The sequence below is a fragment of the Bombus flavifrons genome, chromosome 15 (genome assembly GCF_040668555.2).
Source record: "Bombus flavifrons isolate JBK064 chromosome 15, iyBomFlav1_principal, whole genome shotgun sequence".
NCBI lineage: Eukaryota > Metazoa > Arthropoda > Insecta > Hymenoptera > Apidae > Bombus > Bombus flavifrons.
In genome coordinates, this window is record NC_138456.1 from 3,794,747 (window position 1) to 3,815,922 (window position 21,176).

General features: G+C 30.4%; 5 protein-coding genes across 8 annotated transcripts; 2 read left to right on the forward strand and 3 right to left on the reverse strand.

Moving 5' to 3' along the window:
* Positions 1 to 219: 219 nt before the first annotated feature.
* Positions 220 to 1,993, reverse strand: LOC138187763 (uncharacterized). Its single transcript, XM_069128896.1, has 5 exons — positions 1,984 to 1,993; positions 1,242 to 1,381; positions 1,031 to 1,155; positions 814 to 953; positions 220 to 710 (listed from the first exon to the last, which is right to left on the reverse strand). The coding sequence occupies exons 1-5, from the start codon at positions 1,991 to 1,993 to the stop codon at positions 220 to 222; spliced, it is 906 nt and encodes a 301-aa protein (XP_068984997.1).
* A 1,283-nt stretch (positions 1,994 to 3,276) lies between these two features.
* LOC138187686 (lisH domain-containing protein ARMC9) lies at positions 3,277 to 14,042 on the reverse strand. Of its 3 annotated transcripts, XM_069128707.1 has the most exons (23): positions 13,634 to 14,042; positions 13,353 to 13,526; positions 13,135 to 13,264; positions 12,980 to 13,047; positions 12,512 to 12,745; positions 12,212 to 12,438; positions 11,804 to 12,134; positions 11,560 to 11,733; positions 11,257 to 11,505; positions 10,869 to 11,180; positions 10,638 to 10,765; positions 10,481 to 10,565; positions 10,164 to 10,423; positions 9,897 to 10,029; positions 9,712 to 9,833; positions 9,580 to 9,647; positions 9,225 to 9,255; positions 7,559 to 9,024; positions 7,107 to 7,273; positions 6,684 to 6,885; positions 5,024 to 5,250; positions 4,043 to 4,210; positions 3,277 to 3,925 (listed from the first exon to the last, which is right to left on the reverse strand). In XM_069128707.1, the coding sequence occupies exons 1-18, from the start codon at positions 13,691 to 13,693 to the stop codon at positions 8,907 to 8,909; spliced, it is 2,904 nt and encodes a 967-aa protein (XP_068984808.1). In that variant the 5' UTR covers positions 13,694 to 14,042; the 3' UTR covers positions 3,277 to 3,925; positions 4,043 to 4,210; positions 5,024 to 5,250; positions 6,684 to 6,885; positions 7,107 to 7,273; positions 7,559 to 8,906. The 3 variants fall into 3 exon arrangements, with proteins under 3 accessions (XP_068984808.1, XP_068984809.1, XP_068984810.1); XM_069128708.1 differs by lacking the exons at positions 9,712 to 9,833; positions 9,897 to 10,029; XM_069128709.1 differs by lacking the exons at positions 12,980 to 13,047; positions 13,353 to 13,526; positions 13,634 to 14,042 and having other exon boundaries at positions 13,135 to 13,263.
* On the forward strand, positions 7,067 to 8,776 carry LOC138187765 (uncharacterized). Its single transcript, XM_069128897.1, has 3 exons — positions 7,067 to 7,072; positions 7,155 to 7,215; positions 7,490 to 8,776. Exons 1-3 carry the CDS (start codon positions 7,067 to 7,069, stop codon positions 8,716 to 8,718), a joined length of 1,296 nt encoding a protein of 431 aa, XP_068984998.1. The 3' UTR covers positions 8,719 to 8,776.
* A 169-nt stretch (positions 14,043 to 14,211) lies between the features above and the next one.
* On the forward strand, positions 14,212 to 15,813 carry LOC138187691 (alpha-ketoglutarate-dependent dioxygenase alkB homolog 6). Of its 2 annotated transcripts, XM_069128722.1 has the most exons (5): positions 14,212 to 14,391; positions 14,474 to 14,650; positions 14,771 to 14,878; positions 14,955 to 15,053; positions 15,121 to 15,813. In XM_069128722.1, the coding sequence occupies exons 1-5, from the start codon at positions 14,347 to 14,349 to the stop codon at positions 15,376 to 15,378; spliced, it is 687 nt and encodes a 228-aa protein (XP_068984823.1). In that variant the 5' UTR covers positions 14,212 to 14,346; the 3' UTR covers positions 15,379 to 15,813. The 2 variants fall into 2 exon arrangements, with proteins under 2 accessions (XP_068984823.1, XP_068984824.1); XM_069128723.1 differs by lacking the exon at positions 14,771 to 14,878.
* Positions 15,523 to 16,561, reverse strand: thoc7 (THO complex subunit 7). The gene is made up of 3 exons (XM_069128724.1): positions 16,392 to 16,561; positions 15,835 to 16,259; positions 15,523 to 15,754 (listed from the first exon to the last, which is right to left on the reverse strand). The coding sequence occupies exons 1-3, from the start codon at positions 16,399 to 16,401 to the stop codon at positions 15,572 to 15,574; spliced, it is 618 nt and encodes a 205-aa protein (XP_068984825.1). The 5' UTR covers positions 16,402 to 16,561; the 3' UTR covers positions 15,523 to 15,571.
* Between the last annotated feature and the right edge of the window lie 4,615 nt (positions 16,562 to 21,176).

The window sequence follows — 21,176 nt, forward strand, 5'->3', positions numbered from 1 at the left end:
AAAGCTTACAATAAATTAATGAATATGAAACTATATTCCATTAGATTTTTGAATAAATGTTTCATCATTCTTTAATATCGTCATAATACTATTTATAATTCTCTTTTAAATTTATATATTATCTCTATTAAATTAGGGTTACAATCATATAAATATTTATGACATAAAAAAATAATTTGTATCTCGTATGAAAAATAAATATTTTCCACAAAAAGAATTTTATCTACCAACATATTCCACAGCGTAATAATCACAAACGACTAAAGTTTCATAATCTATGTAACGTTCTTCATGGCCGTGTACGCCTATATAACATATTTGATGATTCGGCTGTATTTTTCCTATGTGATATACACCTTCGTGTAACACTCTGCCTATAAAAAGAGCGTGGCCGTCTTCGGTTTCACCGGCAGGAAGAGCGTACAAAGGAACACTTCCTTCCCATGATTTTACCCAATTCACATCTTTGCCGCATAATATTTGAAAATCTTTTTTATCGTGAGAGGCTCCACCCCATGGGATTGTACATACATTATTTCTGATACCACCAGGTGTGATCGAATCTCTGTGATGAACGCGGCCTATATACAAACCATCTTCTGAGGCCATTACAGCATTTTGTGGAAGACCATCTGACTCGTTACAATCTACCCAACAGTAGCAAGTGTCTACCAATTGTTGCCTAACAACTAGAGATGTACATGGTGATTCTAAAATGGATATATAGAAATGTCTAATAATGTTCAATAATAGTAATGTTTAATAACATGTTTATTAATTTGAAATGTTATTTGATTAATTTGTAAGAGATACCTTCTATCAAAAATTCACCAGTTGCACCCCACGCTGTGCTAACCCCTATATAATTTATAACAAACGGATTTCTGTCTTTGTATGCTAGAAAAACATCACCATTTTGTCGACCAATCTTTAAAGTTCCATCACAACACCATCTAAGAATTAAATTGTTGTTTCCTTTCGGGTTTGATTAAAGTGATATTTTTATATAAGAGTAGTTTTAGTTTCTTACTGAATCCAAATATTGAACATATATTGAGCATTTAATATGTTTCTTGTTTCTGCTTCTGCCACATCTTGTTCTTGGTTATTCCTTTTTATGGCTGACATTGTGTTTCTCCATCCTCCAATAATAATCTATCAATATAAAATATATTTACATTTATGTTATGTGCAAGTGTTTGGTAAATATAATATTTATTTTTAGCAAGATATAGACATACCTCATACACATTTGAGTCTCCACCCAAATGTGTACGTAAGGAAATTCTTGCATCGTGAGCAGCTTGCATACTCAGCCTGAGGCGAGATTTTGTGATGGGAAAATAACGATATTCTATGCTATCAGGTGTAATAATCCTAACTGGAAAAATATTAATTTTTTAATATATTTGGACTATGTTATTTAAAATATTATTACATCACTTTGTAGTATCAAAAGAAGCACAATCTTTTTATACAATTTATACAATGACTCATATTAATATGTAGATATAACAATGTTTGAAGAATTGTTGCTCTATATATTTATTTATGATAGTATTATTGAACTGATTGTTTTTTGTATACTAAAACATTTATATTCCAGTTAGTAGAAACATAAAATTGGTTTATTTAATGCATAGTTTTTTACATAGTAGACAATAAAATAATTAATGATAAAATTTAGAATTGTAACATTGTTACACATTGTTCAATTATTTGTGCGATTTTGTAGATCGCTATTATTTAATTTATCAGTTTATAAAATAAATGTTATAGTATACAAAAAAGCAAATAGTTCTATAACTACTGTAAACGAATATATGAAGCAATAATTTCCCAAAAAATTGTGATGTTTCAATATCAATAAAAATCATTATATATATTATTTAACCTATTGTGCTTAAATATTTTGTAATAAAAAAGTATGTTATACCAAATTTACGTGCTGACATTTCTGATCTTGCTAATACGTGTACTCACTAAAAGTCATGGTTGTTGGTTCGACTTTAAAACAACTTTTTATTATCGGCTGATAATGCAATTGACAAAGCAATTACAGTTAACGATAGCAAGGTAGAAATATACGGTCGAATTTGGATTCTCCCAATTGATGGTGATGGTTATGTTTTCTGTATAATCTCATCGCAAAGAGTGCAATTTGTCACATTGCAATCAAAGTTATCTACATAAGTAAGATACTAAGTATAGATGCGTTGCATAGGATCGAACTTCTCTTTAATTGGCACTTTCCCAGGATACTGAGCGCATGCGCGGCATATAGAACAATTTTTATTGGCATAGATTCAATTTTGATAGCGGGAAAAAGAGAGAACAAAATTTTCATCATGATTAGTTTAGTATTACTTTAGTATTTTATTTAGTAGTTCATTACACCAATTTATTTACTCTTATTGATTATATTGTATTCGATATAATAATATATTTTTCAGTTGGAAAAATTAACAAAATTTAATAAATTATTACCTTGTAATATTACGAACATTACGAATATTACGAGGTAATAATTTTCTTATTAAATTTTGAAATTACGAATATTATCTCGTGCAGCTTTTAATTTACTTCTCTATGTTAAATTTATATTATGATTTGTGACTTATAAAATGAATAATTTTCTAACAACAAAGTCTAGGGTTATAATATTATGATAAAGTAACTAGAATAGGTCCTTGCACAGAATCTTGTCATCGTATTCAGGATATGCCAAGCATGTGAAGATGCGTGAAGCTGAGCCGCAACCGGTATTACTACATATCTTTGCAACTTTCGCACCACAAATATTTCTGAGTTCGAAAGTGTAGCGCACATGTTCATACCTTATCATAACTTATTTATATTCTTTCTACTTTAATCTTATCTTCACAATTAACGAGAAAATCTTTCTATTTTCTAATTGAAGAAAAATATTACATAACTAAATTATTTATGAAATTTGATTTATTTTTATTGCTAAATATAACTAAAAATATGATGATCTAAATTATGGAATTTTCTATTTTTTGCATTTTAAATTCATGGAGCGTTTTTTGATAAAAAGATAAAATTTGTGTTTTCTACGAAGATGGTTCGATTTTGCTCGATGTTTAGTTCAGACTTACTGCCCGGGAATATACATATAATAAATATGCAATACGACACACGTGTTTCGTGCGGCTTATAAAAGGCAGAATGTTCTACATATATGCAACGACATCAAAGAAGCGTCCGCTTGGAATTAGTTTACCGTCCACTTTCCATTTTCATTTTACTTTCTTCATATTGTACTAATGTCTCGCGTTGTTACGCGTGTACGACTTTTACCGTTTCACGGTCATTTGATGGCCTCTTAGAAATGGACAATTTATACTCTGATCTGGAGATGCCTTTTTCGCGACGAATAGAAAACTGTGTCAACAGGTCGCTTACGTGTTACAATTATAATTTAATTTCGATAAAGAAAAGTCATTTACTAAAACAGAGGATGCTATTGCATCAAAGAATATCGTTTTTGAAATCTATTTCTGTCATTTTAAATATAGATTTCCTATAAAAAAAAAGTGAAGAAATGAAATATATCAACTGTAATTGTTTGTAGCGAGTAGATCAACCTGTTTGATTATTTGTGATTTATGAACAGGGATAAAGTATCCTAGGTCATTGTCGTTAATATGTTGGAATTCAGCTGACCGACGCACATGGTCAATGTACGTTTCAAATGAATACACTTGTAAACGCGTGTGCAGAAAGTAGAAAGCATTGCAAAAGATAATGACAAGGATGTAGCAGTGTCATTCCGGTTTTCATGTCAGAACGCAGCATGCGATCGTCCCATTGCGATCTACATATGCTGTCTCATAACTTTGTGTCACGATCTTCAATTTTTATCAGAAATTTTCCTTTTTTGATATTCGATATTAAAACAACTCTGAAACGATAGAATAAAAGATTTTAATGATGTGCGATGAAATATTAATAAGAAAAGTACTTTGAATTCCTTACCTTAAAAAAGAATAGCTACTTTAATCTCAAGGAAGGTTCTTACTCAGATGATTAAATACTATACTGCGATGTATAGTTTATTAAAAAAAAGCACATTTCTCTTTATATTATGTTAGTGCGTCATCAGATCTTAATGAACGCAGTTATAAATATTGGTGAAACGTTGGAATACATTTCCAAAGCATCCGAAAACGGATATTGCACGCAAGGTCTACAAAAAGATCGCACATATCAAGTTACATAACAAAATACAAAAATCGAAATGTATCCCTTTTTTATCTTATCAATTTGAATTCTGCTACATACTTTGGGTTATTTTTGACTGGGCTATGTTTTGCTATTGCTAAACAATTTCCTGCTTAACCCGCGGGAAATTTAAATTAAAAAATTATATTTCAAAGTCCAGTTTTATTTTTATGTATATCATGGAGCCCCATTAATAAATTTTTCAGATTGAAGATTAAGGAAATTATGGAAGAGCCCAATTTCATGCAGAAGTTTTCTTTAAAAGTATTAAAAATCTTTTTGTTCATTGAAATAGGAGTGAAGTTGGACCATGAAAATTGGAAAGGCGTAGCGGAATTAAATGTAGCTTTTATCGTTTCCAATTGTTTTCAACATTTTACTATCAACTGCTACTGTATAATGTTTGCTAATTGATGTAAATTATTCACGCATGGTAGAAAGCGCGTCTGTCGAAGCATGTTTGCATAATAATTGATGTAGTGAGAGGATCAATCTCCTATTGCCTATTAGAGTGGGATCAAAATGATCTATGCCGTTTCCTTTCCTTAACGTGACTTGTTTTCCATTTATCTGCAATTTTAACACCTGAACCATTTTACTTGCATACACTTGATTAAAAAAATACGTACAATTACATTAATTTTTTCCTTAAGGCATCTAAATATTAATTTACGCACTTTTTGTTATCAAATATTAATATTGAGGTTAACTGTTGTATTATAATAATGTTGTTTAAAGAAAATACGATCACAGATTGATATTATCGAATTGGACTTACTATGATCTTTGAAGGGAACTTCATGAAACTTTCTTTCGTACGAAAGGCGATTGGTATTCAAGATACTCGTGCGTTTTATGCGGATGTAAACCGAGCAAAGCGTTCTTTCTGATGTTTACGAATTTGATGCCTGGAGAAAGATAGGTATTCCTGAGTATCATTATCTATGACTATGTTTTGAAATACAGGCACGTCCATTTTTCAGTAGATCCTCTTCCATCTTGCTCCTATAAACATTGCGTGTGAACAACTCGACTACTTACCAATAACTTTATGTAATCGTTATTCAACTTCATCTATGTTCGTTAACCTTCTAGCCGCGAACAACGTCGAAATCATATTCTTATTTATTAATAGAGTACGGATTTTTATACAAATTCATTAATTTGAGAATATAATTGTAATATCAAAGCTTCGGTAGAAAATTGTTTCATTTATCAAATGTTATAGAAATCATTATACTTTGGACATTTATAAAATAAATATCCGCAATCTATTTACTAAGCACTATTTTATTTATATCTCGGTATGTTTATGAAAAAAAAATAATTATAATATTATATTTGAATTATAATCCATAATTAAATATTAATTCAAATATGCAAATTTAATTAAATCATAATTAATAATAGGACAATGAATTGAATAGTTAATATGAGAGCGCCGAATTCAAAATTCCGAAAAAAGAATTACAGGATAAATAGTACACATTTTACGTGGTAATTGGACCTGTAATGAGTAACATTGTAGTGGAAATTATGGTATTTGTAATTCAAAAGAAGACGTAACGTGGTTTCGTTTCTCACTGTAAGAAAGTTATCCATCTACCGTAACAAATATCTGTTAACCTTGGCAATGATAATGCATAGAAATCGGGGCTACATTTTTACGAAAGCTCGCAATCCACTGGCTGCGTCGAAGCCTATCGATTAAGCTGATCGTTGAGAAGACACGAAAACTACAGTTACATTCAAACTAAACAATCTATTAATAGTATCTCTGATTAAATTCTTTAAACTCTACTCTTTATGTGATCACTTATACATAGAGAAGGTATTTATACGTTTTTTTAGTAAATTTTTACCTTTTTACACTCTATGGAAGAGATATTAAGATGAATATCTTGTTTTTACATTTCTAGGAAAATTGCATATTATTATAATATATTAAAAATGATTAATATCAATAATTGTAATAAAATTCACTTCTGAAAGAACTTTGGTTTAAAGAAATTGAAGCAGAGGAATTAAAAGCAAAAACTTGATTAAAAACAGATATGAAATATGAAGTTATTCTATCTTACCGTATTTTGAAGATGATTAATATCAATAATTATAATAAAATTCACATATTATCTATAATTACTAAGACCCATCCCAATGATATACCTTGTAAAAAGAGCCCGAGCCATTACTATATTTTGAGTAACCAAGCTGATGTTTGGGGAAAGGGAGACTTTTCTATATGTATTAAAAAGTCTAATTACGTTAGGTAGGTCATGCTCCTCATAGTTCACTGAATAGTTAGTTGCGCGCGGGCTGACCCATTGCTTTCCCCGTAAAAGTGAAGAGTTAAATCAGGTTGACTCTTTCTCCCTGCTCTGTATGGTCGGATACCAACCAATGTCCTATCAGTATGTGCACATCAAGATCGCTTTTACCTTTTTGTGAACGAGGAGGGATTCCTAGGAGTATAAAACGGTAAGGAATCGATTCGCGTGTCAGTATGTGTGTAGTTTCAATTTGTCCTAAGAGATTCAGTCACCAGTTAACGTACTTGAAACCTTTTTGGACTTCTTCTCTTCTTTTGTCATGGCGAATTTCATTTCGCTCGTGAGTACTGAATAAGTTGTAAAATAATATCTGTGAAATCGTGAAATTTCATTTTGAATGTAATTCAATACAATTTTTAATGCCATAATCGAAATCGTAATATTACTCCTCTGAGTTCTGTTCAAAATTTGAATTTTTATAGCAGGTGAAATGGTTGATTAACTTTTTGCATTAACTTTGTAATTGTATATCTAACTATTTATTGGTAAAGATGTTTGTTAGTGTTTATGCTTCAAGTAGAAGATTGTTACCCGTTGGAGGATGAGTATTAATTTATGGTGAAATTGTTCCACTTTTAGAGTGCAGTAGTCCTCGGTTGCATCCTGCTGACCCACGCGGAACCACCAGCATCCGTTAACAGTACGTATTCCTTATGCCTTTTAAAATACGGCATTCTTTTGAACAAATTTTCATGTGACTGTAATACATTTTTTATATTAGCAGACTATTAGTAACAAATAATATTCCAATTATATTTGAATTATTTAAATATTAATATTTTAAATATGGTAATTAAAATATCCAAAGTAATATTGTTCTTCTTTTTTAACTGTTATTACAATTTTGCTAAAATTCTTTTTAATATAAAATTTTTTAAGTAATTTTTTCATTTTATTTTACAAATTTGTCACAGGCTATTCTATCAACGGGGAGAACAATGGATTCGAGTATAACAGCAATATTATCAACGGTGCCTACATACCTGGGAAAGAAGGTCATAGAGAAAACATGGACTTTTACGGTGGAGGAAATACTGGACACTCGTTGACCAACAGCAGGAGCCAAGGAAACCTCGATGAAAGTTTAAGGAGCAGCTCTTATAACGGATTTTCACCCAGTTCCCATAATACTGGTTTCTCTACTACTTATACTACTGCTGCCACTCACGATAATCTTGCGTCGAGCTCTTATTTCCCTAACAACGCTGCACAATCCAGTTTTGATAGTTATAATAATAACAACAATGCTGATTCGGCTTTCGAGGCTTACACGCAAGGCAGCGATCAAGCTGGATCGGATTTCAATCAATTTTCCGCTAACAAGCACAAGAATCCTTCTTATATGAGATTTTCCGATAACATATCCGGTGCTACTAACACAGGAAGCTATCCAGAGACTTCAGAGGCTTCTTCTTTCAGAGGAGATTATTCTGGAGATTCTTTTAGGAGTCACACATCTCAAAATACAGGATTCATAGACAGTGCTGACCCAGCTTTCAACAGACAAGTTTCTAATCTCTTCAACAGCCCTAGTACCGATTATTCGTACGGAAAGCATAAAGAAAATACTTTTGGAGGAAGTAACAAGTTCATGACCGACATCTACTCCATGAATCCTGATACTCGCTACGTGCGAGGAAATCACGGAAATATGGGTCGTGATTATACTTCTTCTATGTTTTTGGCCAACTCTGGCCAAAGCAGTCCTTTCGGCAACGTTCGAGGAAATGCTGGTGCTTATGGATCAGGAAAATTCGGCAAGTATAATAAGCATTTGGGTGATTATACCTCCAGTGCAGGTTTGAACTACCTTTCGAAGGAGCAAGACGTTGATTACTTGCTCAGTAGTTATGGTAAAGGCAGTGGAAAACTGGCTGCGATTAAAGAAGGTAGACCGAGCAGTTATGTTAGCCAATCTTATCTTGGCGGACCTTCGTACCTTAATAAGATTATTGGAAGTTATAAGAGTAAACCCAGCTTCATGAATTCATATCATAGCAGTTCACCCATTGGTTATTCATCGATGTCTAGCTTACATGGTAGTTCCAGTGGTAACAGTTATGCAGATAGTCCACCACTGAGAAGATATCGGAGCAACAGCTATATACCAGGGCATGTTAGTCCATATCCCGGTTATTATTGATACGTTAGACAAGCGTGAGGGAAGTATGTTATGTTATGTTATGTTTTGTTTTGTACATATTTATTATATGAAATATTTAATTTTAATTAAATACTGTTTATGTTTGTTGTTTAAAATAAAATTACTGTATAAATGATGGGAGTATAATATTCATCCCTTTTTATTATATTCTTGAGATCTGGTTTTAATTATGGCGGAGTTCGTGGAAGCTTTGGCCTAGCTAAAAATGCTTCCTCTGTATCGGATTTTGTCTCTTGCGTCCATGAAACCTTATCGTTGACAATCCTATTGCTATCTTCAGTATTCCTATAAAGAAAGTTCCAATTTCGTATGATAATCGATATTTTCTAAAGAAAAAGCTTCATAACGGTAAATAAAATATGAAATTTATTCAATAATTTGTGGCGTATAAAAAAGTTAAAATTTTAATATAAAAATTTACAATGGTGCATAATTAAGTTTGAAATTATACAGTGCGTTTGTATCACATTAGAATTTCGACTCACAATGACGCTATACTGCTGAGTTTCTCCATTACTGAAAAAATATAAAAGCGATAATAAAATTATAAGTTTTAGATTCACATTATTTTATAGAATACGTTCGATGATATGATTCATCTTAGATTTTATTACTTTCATATGGTCGCTCCAATTTTTTCGAAATCATGATCAAGTACATGTTTAAGAGAAAGTTATAAAGCTTTCACTAAATAGTGCTTACAGTAAACCTTGTCAAACGTGGTAAAATCAGTGGACGTTTAGAAATTTATAAACGGTTGTTACGCATTAAATATTCTTTTCCTAATTTTTTTCAATAAAGTGAAATCGATCGAAAGATTATTTTAAATAAAATTCTTACCTGTTGATTCGGCTTCACTTCCGATTCCTAAGAGCATCGAGGATGCTAATGTCGTTTTGCTGCTTTCCCTGTAAAAAAGTTCAATTAAACATCTCGTTATATTATATCTTTATCCTAAAAAAATTAACAAACTTCGAAGTATGATTTTCATAAAGATACATAGCACTTTCATTATGAATTTCTTTTACGAAAGTCTTATCATTCTTCGAGTTCCATCTTTCATTCGCCACTTGCACTTTAAAAATTTGCCGATCCTTAAAAACGTTATAAATATAAATTTAAAATTTTAATTTGATAGTTAATTTCTCGTTAAATACCTTTGTCGAAGAAGATTTTAATTCGACTACACGTGGCTGTGGTTTTGGATACGAGATTGTCTTTTTAATAGAATTTTGTAGTATTACAATATTAGTTTTAGTTTTCACGTTAGGCTTGCTATTTACCAATTTTCTTGAAATGTATAAAAGAAGTTTATAATTTTCATAGAAGTATATATTTTTACTTTATCAGTAAAATTATCTATTTATTTAATTTTATTAGTTTTACATATTAATGAAATTAAGGTCGACATGCTTTAACAATACCTTGGTAAAATTTCTTCATGTTGTATTGATTCGTGTTCAGAAGATAAATTTTTAATTTGATTATTCTGCATAGCAGAATCTATTGCTTCTGTTTTAAATTGCGGAAATGATAATTCGTCGGATATTGTTTTCTTTTCTTGAATTGCCTTCGGTAAAATTGTATAACATGACTCTAATAACGATTCTCCACACAATTCTCCGTAATTATTCTTTACCGGATCATTTTCGTCCAATTGACTTTCCAATACATCAAATTCCTCCTGAAAGTTTTTCTTTTTTTCAGCAAAGTATAAGACGTTTTATAAATCATTACCCACATTATCATTATCTGCCATTTCCTCGTCTTCCGTTTTAATAGTAATTTCACCTCTATGTATCTTTAGAATATGATCCAAGTGTTTCCTGTTTTTCCCATCTTATTTAAATATTTTATTTGATATAATCTAACTTATAACTCATAAAAAAATATTTTACCTTATCTCGCCAGTTTTATATTTACTGTATTGTTCTATTATAGATGAGAATTTAATTCGTTTTGCTTCCTCGTTGAATACGTGATTCGTCAAGAAATTATTTAAGGCTCCATTGATATATGGTAATGCCTGGTTTAAATATACTTCATAAATACATGTATATATGTATATACATAATGAGTATCATAATTCGTAATTTTAGAAAATATGAAACACGACACATATATTATACCGATTCATGATCCATTAAGAGTAAATCAATTAATGTTGACATAAGTAAAGGCGCCATTGTTGACACTCTTCTTTGAGCTGTTTGATGTAATGATAAATTCATTAAAAGAGCCGTAGCATATTCCAAGCGATAAGAATCCATAACACGATACTGATCATGTAGATGATGGATCAACCATTCCATTAATCCATTTTCTATCATATAAATCCTTTGTTGTTTACGTAAAGATAATTTTTGTAACATTGCAATCATCATATTGCAAGTCAATGTATCTATATTATTATCAGAAATACTATTCATGCACCTGAATACCTAAAATACTTATCTTATTAATTCTATAATCTTTTCTAAAGTTTTGATATTTACAGTTTTGTTATTGTCTCAATACCGTATCAACAACAGTAGAATCAAATGATAAATAGTCTCTTCCACATCTAAATGATGCCAATGCATTCAATAATCTCGTGACTGATTGTTGTAAAGGATGTGGTATGATAATGTTTTGTGGAGTTAATAGATATGGCAAGATAGATTTGCCTCTATAACTAGCAATTTGACTGTGAAGTCCCAACAAGTCTTTACTTATATATTCATGCACCGTCTCATCTCTTTCTCCAGGTTGACTAAATGTTATTTTCTAAAAAAAAATGTTTATCTATTTATGTTAAATAGATATTAAAATTTGTCTTACCCTTCGTAATGCTTGCAAAAGAAATAGTTTTGTTTTAATGCTTCCATTAATTAAATGTAATTTGATTTTTTTGAAATTCAATAGTTTTGGAGGAATAAATATATTGTTTGAGTTTGAATATTCAATGGTTTTCATATCAGAACGAGATTTTGCTAATAACAATTCTGATGAACACTATAAACAAATAAAATATAATATAATAATATACAAAAGTGAATATACACATCAAATTTTCAGTGCTTACATGTGTACTATCTTTTATATTTTGATTAAACAAATCTGGAAAGATTCTTATACAAGTTTCTAACATAGCCTGGAAATCAATTACTTGTCCTTTTACAGAATCCTCTAAGGCACTTGTTAATACTCTTGCAATGCTCATTAGTTTATGATAATCAGCATGCAGTTTATGAAATCTGATTTTTAGTTTTTCATAATTGGAATGAACACTGCATAAATGAGATTTTGCTACTGCTAACTCTTGTGTACACTGCATCAATTTTTTATTCCTTTTAGTAAAGTGTGATGAATATATCTCTTCCTCTGAAGAATTCATTGATACAGTCTGTATACTTCTACAAAAAGAAAAAATGATAAAAGAAGATGATTTTTAGATTGTCATTATATCAGAAGAACATTAAACATTTCTCACTTTGATTTTTGACTATACTTTATACTATCATAAAAAATAGGTTGCTCTTCAGATTCATCATCTTCCAAAAACATTGGAATATTTCTATCATTTGGTATGATTGGTACATTATTGTTTTTAATTGCCTTCTTTGCAATCACATCTTTTTTGGAGTCTTCTGATAAGGATGTATAACTTGAAGAAAATTTGTCTGAATTTTCATCATTATATTTTGTATTGCTAAAACTCTTAAAATTGCACATATTTTCACGACATATATTATTTAAATTATATCTTTGTAGCAACTTGTACCTTACTTACTTGTTGTTTGTAATTTTTGAGAAAGAGCTGTAAGTGGTTTGTCAATTTATCTGTCCAACTTTTTTCAAATATATTAGAAAGAAATGGTTCTGCATATGGATCTTCCATAAAAGGAAACGCAAAATAAGGTCTTAACTCTGCATCATTTTCTAATTCTTTACCTGTTGTATTTAGAAATGTACGTAACCGTTCCATACTATCATTCATGTTCTTCTCTATTTCAGTCATAAAATTCTGTGTATTATTAATTTTAAATCAGTCGCTACAAACACACTTAATCTTTGTGTGTACAGCTACTTATGTTATTCATTTAAAAATTTTGTGCAAAATTTATATTGCAATTAAAAAAAAAAAAAACAATTTCATATTTGATGTTCTTACAAAAAGATAAATGTAATAAATGTAGCAGAATAAATATGACATGAATTTACAAATAAAAATTAGAGGGTTAAAACAGATTAAAATTACTTCTTCACATTCAGAATCTTGTTGATTAGATGATGTCACAAGATCACTTACAGCTGCTTGTATTTTATCTGAATGATTTAAAAAATAAGATTTTTAATTTTTTAAGAATATAAAATCTACATTTACTCTTTACAAATATAGAGTGTTATAAATACCTTTTTTTTTATACCAATGTAACATTAACATGTGTTTAGGTAACATTGCAAAATACACATATATATGTAACATTAAAATTTTACAAGCTTTTGACTGTTTAGCATCTTCAGGTACTATCAAATTCCATAACTAGAAATAAAAAGTTTCAACAAATTATATTTCTTATTACATGTATGTAATATAATATAATATATTTGATCAATATTTTTTATTATACGTTGAAGAACGTTTTCCAATCTCCTGTTTTATAGCTGAACATTAATTGTTCGTAACAATTTTCGTACATATCGCCTTCGGTCTGCAAATCATTCTTAAGATGTTTAAAACCTTTTATTGTTGCTTCTACCATCAATGCATCGGCAGTATTTTCAAAATCATGGTCTATAAGGAACTATAAAATTTGTGTGTTTATATTCATTAAATAATAAATATTTTACTAATATTAATAATAGTTGATACAATTTTGAAGACGCAGTAGAACTTGAAGGATATATATACCTGATGAACAAGTTTTAATTCCTTGTTATCCATTTTATTTATTGCCCGATTCTTATCCATCTTTCTTCTTTATTTATTTAAATTGACAAGTTTAACATAATGGGGGTGGAAAGATCGTTTTACGTCGCTATATATTTAAGGAGTTGTGTTTTACATACAGTTGTATGAAGGATATTCCCTTCCATAAGATTGATTTTACGCAAATGCATTTCTAAGCAATTTCTAGCGTTTGCATCTACATGTTAAGTAAGATAATATCTTTTAATATCATGAAGACACGAAATATTGTATTTCTATGAAGGAAAAATAATTAACTCTTAATTTATTATGGAATTGAATATAATATTGATTAGAAAAGAAACAACTTAATTATTAAAAGCTTATGGATTTATAAGAAAAAGGGTTGGTTCTTTCATACGTATGAAGTTTTAAAAATTTAAGAACAAAAGCTTTTCGATTAATGATGTATAATATCGATAATGCATAAAAAGTTATAAATTAAAAGAAATTTAAAAAATATATGAATTTCATTATAAAAGAGAAATTTAATTTTTTTAATAAATCTATATATGACTTTATTTACAAATGTATACATTGCGTTTGGACATGTACAAAACTAGCGTTCAAAAATATTTGCCTTTTTATAAGTAATAAGTCAATATCTGAATATTTTCCGAACATTTTTTTAAGTACCTTACTTCAATCATCAAAAAATGGAAGAACACAAACATATTTTTCGTGAAAATGTGATTCCAGAGGTTTGTTTTGATATGAAGTTTATTTACTAAAGGTTATGTTTTATTTTACTTGAAATAATCTTGTCTTCTGACATTTTTATAGGTACCAGACTTAGCTATTTATATTCCAAATTTTATTACACAAGAGGAAGAAGATGAAATAACAAAATATGTGAATAATACTCCATTACCAAAGTGGACACAATTAACTCATCGTAGATTACAAAATTGGGGTGGTATTCCTCATCCAAGAGGCATGATAGCTGAAGAAATACCAAGTGTAAGTATTTATAATAATTTATAATAATAACTAGTGTCCTTATGATGGAAAGAATTTATTATATAATATTAAAATAAACTGATACACATATATTTTATTATATTAACAATAAGTTTTCAGTGGCTCCAAAAATACGTTAATAAAGTATCATCATGTGATATATTTGAAAAAAGTAAACTACCTAATCATGTTTTACTTAATGAATATCTATCTGGTCAAGGAATAATGGTATAGTTACAAATTAAACAAGATATATATCCATACATAACAAGATATAAAGCATATTATAATTTGTATTTATTAGGCACATTCAGATGGTCCACTCTTTCATCCTATTGTAACAACCATAAGTTGTGGCTCTCATACACTTCTAGATTTCTACAAAAGGCTTGACAGTACAGAGGTTGTGATGATAATTATAAAAATAGTTGTATATATGTGTATAAATTACATGCAAAATTTTGTTTCAGCAACATCAACCTAATTTAGAGTTCAGTTTTCTGTTAGAACGTAGGAGTCTATTCATTCTCCAAGGAGACTTATATCACAATTACTTGCATTCAATTGCAGAAAGAGACACAGATGTTGTTTCAAAGTCTGTGATAAAAAACTTGAGTATATGTGGAGACAAATTTTCGGAAGGAGAAATATTAAAACGGGGAACTAGGTTGTCTTTAACTATTAGACATGTTCCAAAAACTAGCAAGTTAAAACTAAGAATTGGATAATATATCTTTATATACACACATATTATTTCACTTTGTAAAGTTTGAGAATATTAAATGTGTTTTTATTTCTTTACATTTGCGAACCTATACAATATATTTGGAAAGAAAAGGAGAATTTTTATATAAGATACAAAGGCAGTGCTATATATTAAAGCATTTATAAAATTGTAAATATTTACAAAATAATTTCATTTCAAGATGTTTCAGTCTTTATAGCTGTAGAAGTATCTGTATCTTCATAATTTTCTAAACTTACATCCATTATTTCCTCATCGCATTCATCTAACATTCCTTGTAAAGAATGTATGGAAGATATTAGGACATGAAATTGTTTACGTCTCATTTCCAATTTGTGTTCTAATTGTTTAGACTTTTCCTAAACATCAGGAAAATCATTTTAAGTTTATAGTAATAAAATAAACTCTTTCTTAATTATTATGGTGCAATGGTTCTTACCTTTAACTTGCTCAACTCTTCACATAATGTAGCAAGTTTTAAATTGGTTTCTACTCTATCTGGCTGCTCATTTATAACTTTTGCTAGTACGTCATATTCTATTCTATTTTTCCTAACACGTTTTGCATCTTGTAATTCCGCTTTTGTTTTTTCTATGTCCCTCTTAGCCTCCTCTATTTGTATTTCAATTTCTTTTGATAACTGTTCATAGCTTTTTAATTCTTCCTGACTCATATTTGAAACTAGTCTGGATTTTCGTTGTGCAAATTCGCATTGAGCTAGCTGGGATAACATTCTTTCATGCAAAGTATTATCTACTTCTGGACTATTTGCCCATTTTATAAATGATTTTAAAAGCATGTTTATTCGACGATCATCTCCAATTCCATCTCCATCTATCAGTAATCTCCGGCGTATTACTTCTTCTATAAGACAAATAAATTGAAATTAGAAAATTGAAATTAAAAGTTTTGATAAAACATTACAAAAATTGTGATTTTAATTCATTTAATTGATTAAGAGGTTATGTCTATGTAGTAGTACCATAATCGACTTACCGTCACCCATTCTTTCCGTAAAAGAAAAATCCCGGTACAATAAAGAATGTATTATTTTTATTATATAATAGATATATTTGTTTCACTAATATATATAATAATAAATTATTAGCCGATGAAAGTTCCGTACATTGTGTATATTTGATGGAACTAACGAGCGCCACCTGCGAAGTCTATTATTTTTAAATTAAAAATTACCATGGATAAAAGTTAAGTAAGTAAAAAGCTTATAAATAAGCATGTTGCTTGAAAAATTACTTAAAAAATATTTGAAACGTATATTAAAATATCGAAGCATTTAATTAGAAGAAATAACAGGAAATACTTTTTTAATATTATACGTTTTGCAAAATTCTATTTCACATACTGTTAAAATTTCCTTAAAATCAGTACTATTATTATAATTGTATTTCATGCCCCAAAAATTGAAATCATTAATTAATTTGTAACTACATTTATAAAAAAAGAAATGTGTACAATTTTTTAATTTTTTAAGTATTCTGATTTGACGATCTTTCTTAATTGCAGAAAATTATCAACTTTAATGATGATTAGAAAAAGAGATAATAATATCGTCGGGAAAGAAGTTATTAAGTTCCACGAGTCAGCGAATGCAACGTGCTCCCATTGGAATATTAAAATGATCCGCCATTAGTTTAATAAACCTGTCTTCTTTGTTCCCTTCGTCCAAGAGCCTTTTCCATGCTCCTCGAAGACTTTCGACGCAGCAGTCGCAGATGTCACTGTACCCCTAATGAGCACGCTATTTTTCACCGGTATTTTTATCCCGTTTATTGGCTGCCCGTTTCACAAACTGTCAGCCGGATATTAATCATCCTACTATTACGACTCTGCCTTTATTTCTTCTAAGGATAAAGAATGAAAGGGCCGTCGGAGTAGAGGGGATGGAAGGTAGGAAAACTTGTGTTCCTTCATTAGTAGTATGAGAACAGCTCTAATATAGCAGATTTTATTTCATTGAGCTGACACATTTGTATAAATTTCTTCATCCTTTTCAATTATTTATAATTTTAATAATATGTAGTCATAGATCATGATACTTATGTGTATAATTATTAGATTGCGGATGTTTATGCAAAATGAAGAGAATGGAACCTGTACATAGGTGAAGATTTGTTTCATCCACTAATTTTGTGATGAATGCTGTACTTTGATAAGTTTCTATATTTTTCTATGTTATATACATTTTATGCGTATTTGCACTTAAATTTCCCATAAATGCATAAAAACTCCGCAATCTAATAATTATATAATTCACTAGAAAGATTGGATAGGATGCTATATAATCTTTTGCAGGTGGTGATGTTAATGATACATGTACATACATATTTTCTAAGTATGTTATCCTATGAAATCTATTCTAAAACTGATGTACCGACAAAGTTAGAATTGATCCTTGCTGTAGCATAGCGCACTCTATTTCAGCTGCTTTCAGAGATACATAAATGTTTTTCAATAGTAATCTCTCGTATCAAGGTTTAATTTCATACATTAACAAATCTTCCATTTCATGCCAATTTTAATGACACGTAGAAAGACAGCCCTTCAATAAATCATTTGCATTATACACGTGCTAAGTACAAATTTATAGTATTGTTAGTAGCCAAAAAATTTATCTTGTTTTATTTTTTATTGAGAATGATTAACGACTATTGACAAGATATATTTGCGGATTTATGGAGGAGTTCTTTCTGTCAGGAAAAACGCAACAATAAAATTTATATTGGCACTGATAAATACACATAAACTCTTAAATGTGATATAACATGATTTCATCTTTTATTCTATCGTAATACTCGCATATACATATACATATATTCAATTTACGAAATACACACATATTTAAGAAATGCCAGAAATCTTAGACTCGTAAAAGATGAAGAAAGAAAAATTATTCCTGGTCTGGGTCTGAAAAGACTGGCACAAGTGTTAATTTCGGCAGTAAAGAAGCAATTTGTACAATTGGTATTCACAACAGTGACTTATAAAAGCCAGTCGAATAAGTAGCTATAAGTTTCTTGCGTCCGATATAAAACCGAGAGAACAGAAGGGCCTAATATATCACGATTTATTCCGCGATAGATCCCCGGGAAGATACTCTCAATGAAACGGCGCGTCGAGTTACATTGTACGTTCCTTTCGCTCCCGTCGATCCCATAAAAGTCCCAATAATAATTTCTGATGTTTTCCGATGCAACATGTTTGATTTAGTGTCGGACATTTTGTGATCGCATATCTGCCTCGTAAATCTCTCCGCGGTGGCGCCACTGCATAAAAATATCAAACGTCGATGTGTCCGCGTTCAACCCCAATCCCACGTAAAATATTGCCCGTGATTCCGCGCGACGGAAATAGCCTTTCATTCCGGCTGCCTGATAATTCCAGAATTTCGCGATTTATACTCCGAAAGGTTATAAAAGATACGCCCGATTGCGTGTTATTATTAATTGCTGCGCGCCACGATAAAGTGGAACGTTTTAGTTTTAAAAAATGCCCTCAAACGAATATCGGGAGGAATACCGCGCGAAATATACGGTAAGATTATTCGGTCAGATTAATCGGTATTCAAATTGAAAACGGGTCCGAGGAGGAAACGGAAAATAAAACTTCCGCGGCCATCAACGTCTCTATCGCGTATACTAATTACGCCGGACCCACCGATTTCGGTATTTGCCCGCTGTCGTTTCATGATTGATCGAATCAAACTGTTCGATGATAAACTTTCGGCTGCGTTTCTATTATTATAGGTCTGCTACATACGTTTTTATTGTTTCTCGCAAAAATTAATTTTCGTGTTTTTATTTTCTTGCGTTTTTGTCGTTCGTGGAATCGAAGGTTTATTATTAACCTGTAATGCGGTACATGAATATTCAATATTCATAGGAATTCAAAAATCATATAATATGCAAAGCGGTAGATATACCATTTTTGGGCCAAGACTCCTTTTTAATATTTGCACTTTTAATGAATGACAATTATATGAAATATTTAATGTCTTGTTACTTATTTCGGGTTACTTTCGAAATATATAGTCGTATTTTATCATTTAAAAAAATTTTTCGACAATCATTTCAGTTTCGTACTAAAATTTTTCTTCTAACATTAAATCTTTTTGCTTGTTAAAACAGAAATAAGATTGGAACATAAAAGTTCGAGTACCGCAGAGAGGTTAAAATATCATAACTAAATGCAGCATTGATTTGAATGGAAATTTCAATGAAAACGCGACTGTGATTCTATCTAATTGAATGTAAACATATCTAAGTAATCATCAGTAATGTTCATTTCACATTTTACAGACATGAGACACATATTACGTACATATTACATTATAACTAAACGAGAACCATAAATGCAAGGAAAGTGATATACAAATATCTACACTTTGATATTCTTCGTTCTAATTCCTTTATTCTTATTAGTTGTATTATAACTTTAGTCTTTATGTTTTACATCTTCCTTTTTGTTATGAAATAAAAGAACGGTACAATTTTTTTGGTTACTTATCATACGTATTTAGAAAGCAATCTAACAGTAAATGATCGACGCGACTCTCATACGACTATCGAAAGTCGATAGTTCTTTCTATGTTCTTCCGCTACGTGGTGCTGATCAGAAAGAAATCGATCGTTACTCATTGATTCGAAGCATCTAGTCGGTGACCATTAAATAAAGCTTGCGCCGTGCGTTCGCGAATAGAATGCATTTATCTCGGCGTAACGTCATCGTGATGCACGAGTGGTTGAAATGATAAGTAATGATGTTAATAAATAGTGGAGTCTGCATCGGCGCAAATAGGGAATTGCAGAGTAGAGTTGTCCCCCTTGCTTCTCTCTCGCTTGAATCAGGGGTCGCGCATGAAAACGGTTGCGCGCGTGTACTAATCGTGGCGGAAAGGGTGCCGTGAGTTATGAGTGCTCTATGATATCAATGCATCAATTTGACTAAACGAAGGATTAATTTAATAACAAGTCAGCAGATGAGTAGTCGGATGATAAATAGAGAAGGGAGGATGGTAAGCGATATTCACAGAGGAGGGGGGGGGGGGCGTCGTAAACCGATGGTGTTCTTTTCTTTTTATTGGGCCGTCTTAACGTACCCTGTTATTTTAACACAATCTAGACATAATTTAATTCAGATGTTTATCATGCTTCTGGAGAAACGATCACAAGGTTATTTCATTTTGTAAGTTTTGGTAATACTGCTCACATATAACTTCGTTTTTTTTTGTTTTGAGAGTGAATGATAGACTATATCTGTGTTAAATTTATTTGAAAGATGCGCCATTGCGTGACAATGGTATACTTCAATCAAAATGTTCCTAATTTTCAAAGGCTTCGTTTCTTTTCACTTTTTAAGGGAATCACGTATGTACGTACCTACGAAGAAAGTGAGATAGGTGAAAATCAATTATCACTTGTCAATTATGTCAAAGGATACAAGGACATTCAAAAACAGGTCATTCGATATCGTATCGAAAAGGTAGGCAGTTATACAAAAGTTATAAAACGCATTTGACAACCATTGAAGGTTACGAAAGCTCAAACAAATATTTTGAGCTTATTTATTATACAATTGCATTGGGATCAGTCATGTTCATAAAAATATGAAACTGCATAAATATTGCAGTCTAATTATTACGAGTATATAATATCTATCTTTATCGATGTTAGTTGCAACGGTTATTAAAGATTATTGAAAATTCGTGTTCTAATATCGTATTCAATAGTATTCATACTATAAGTTTCTGCTTGAATGCAGAGA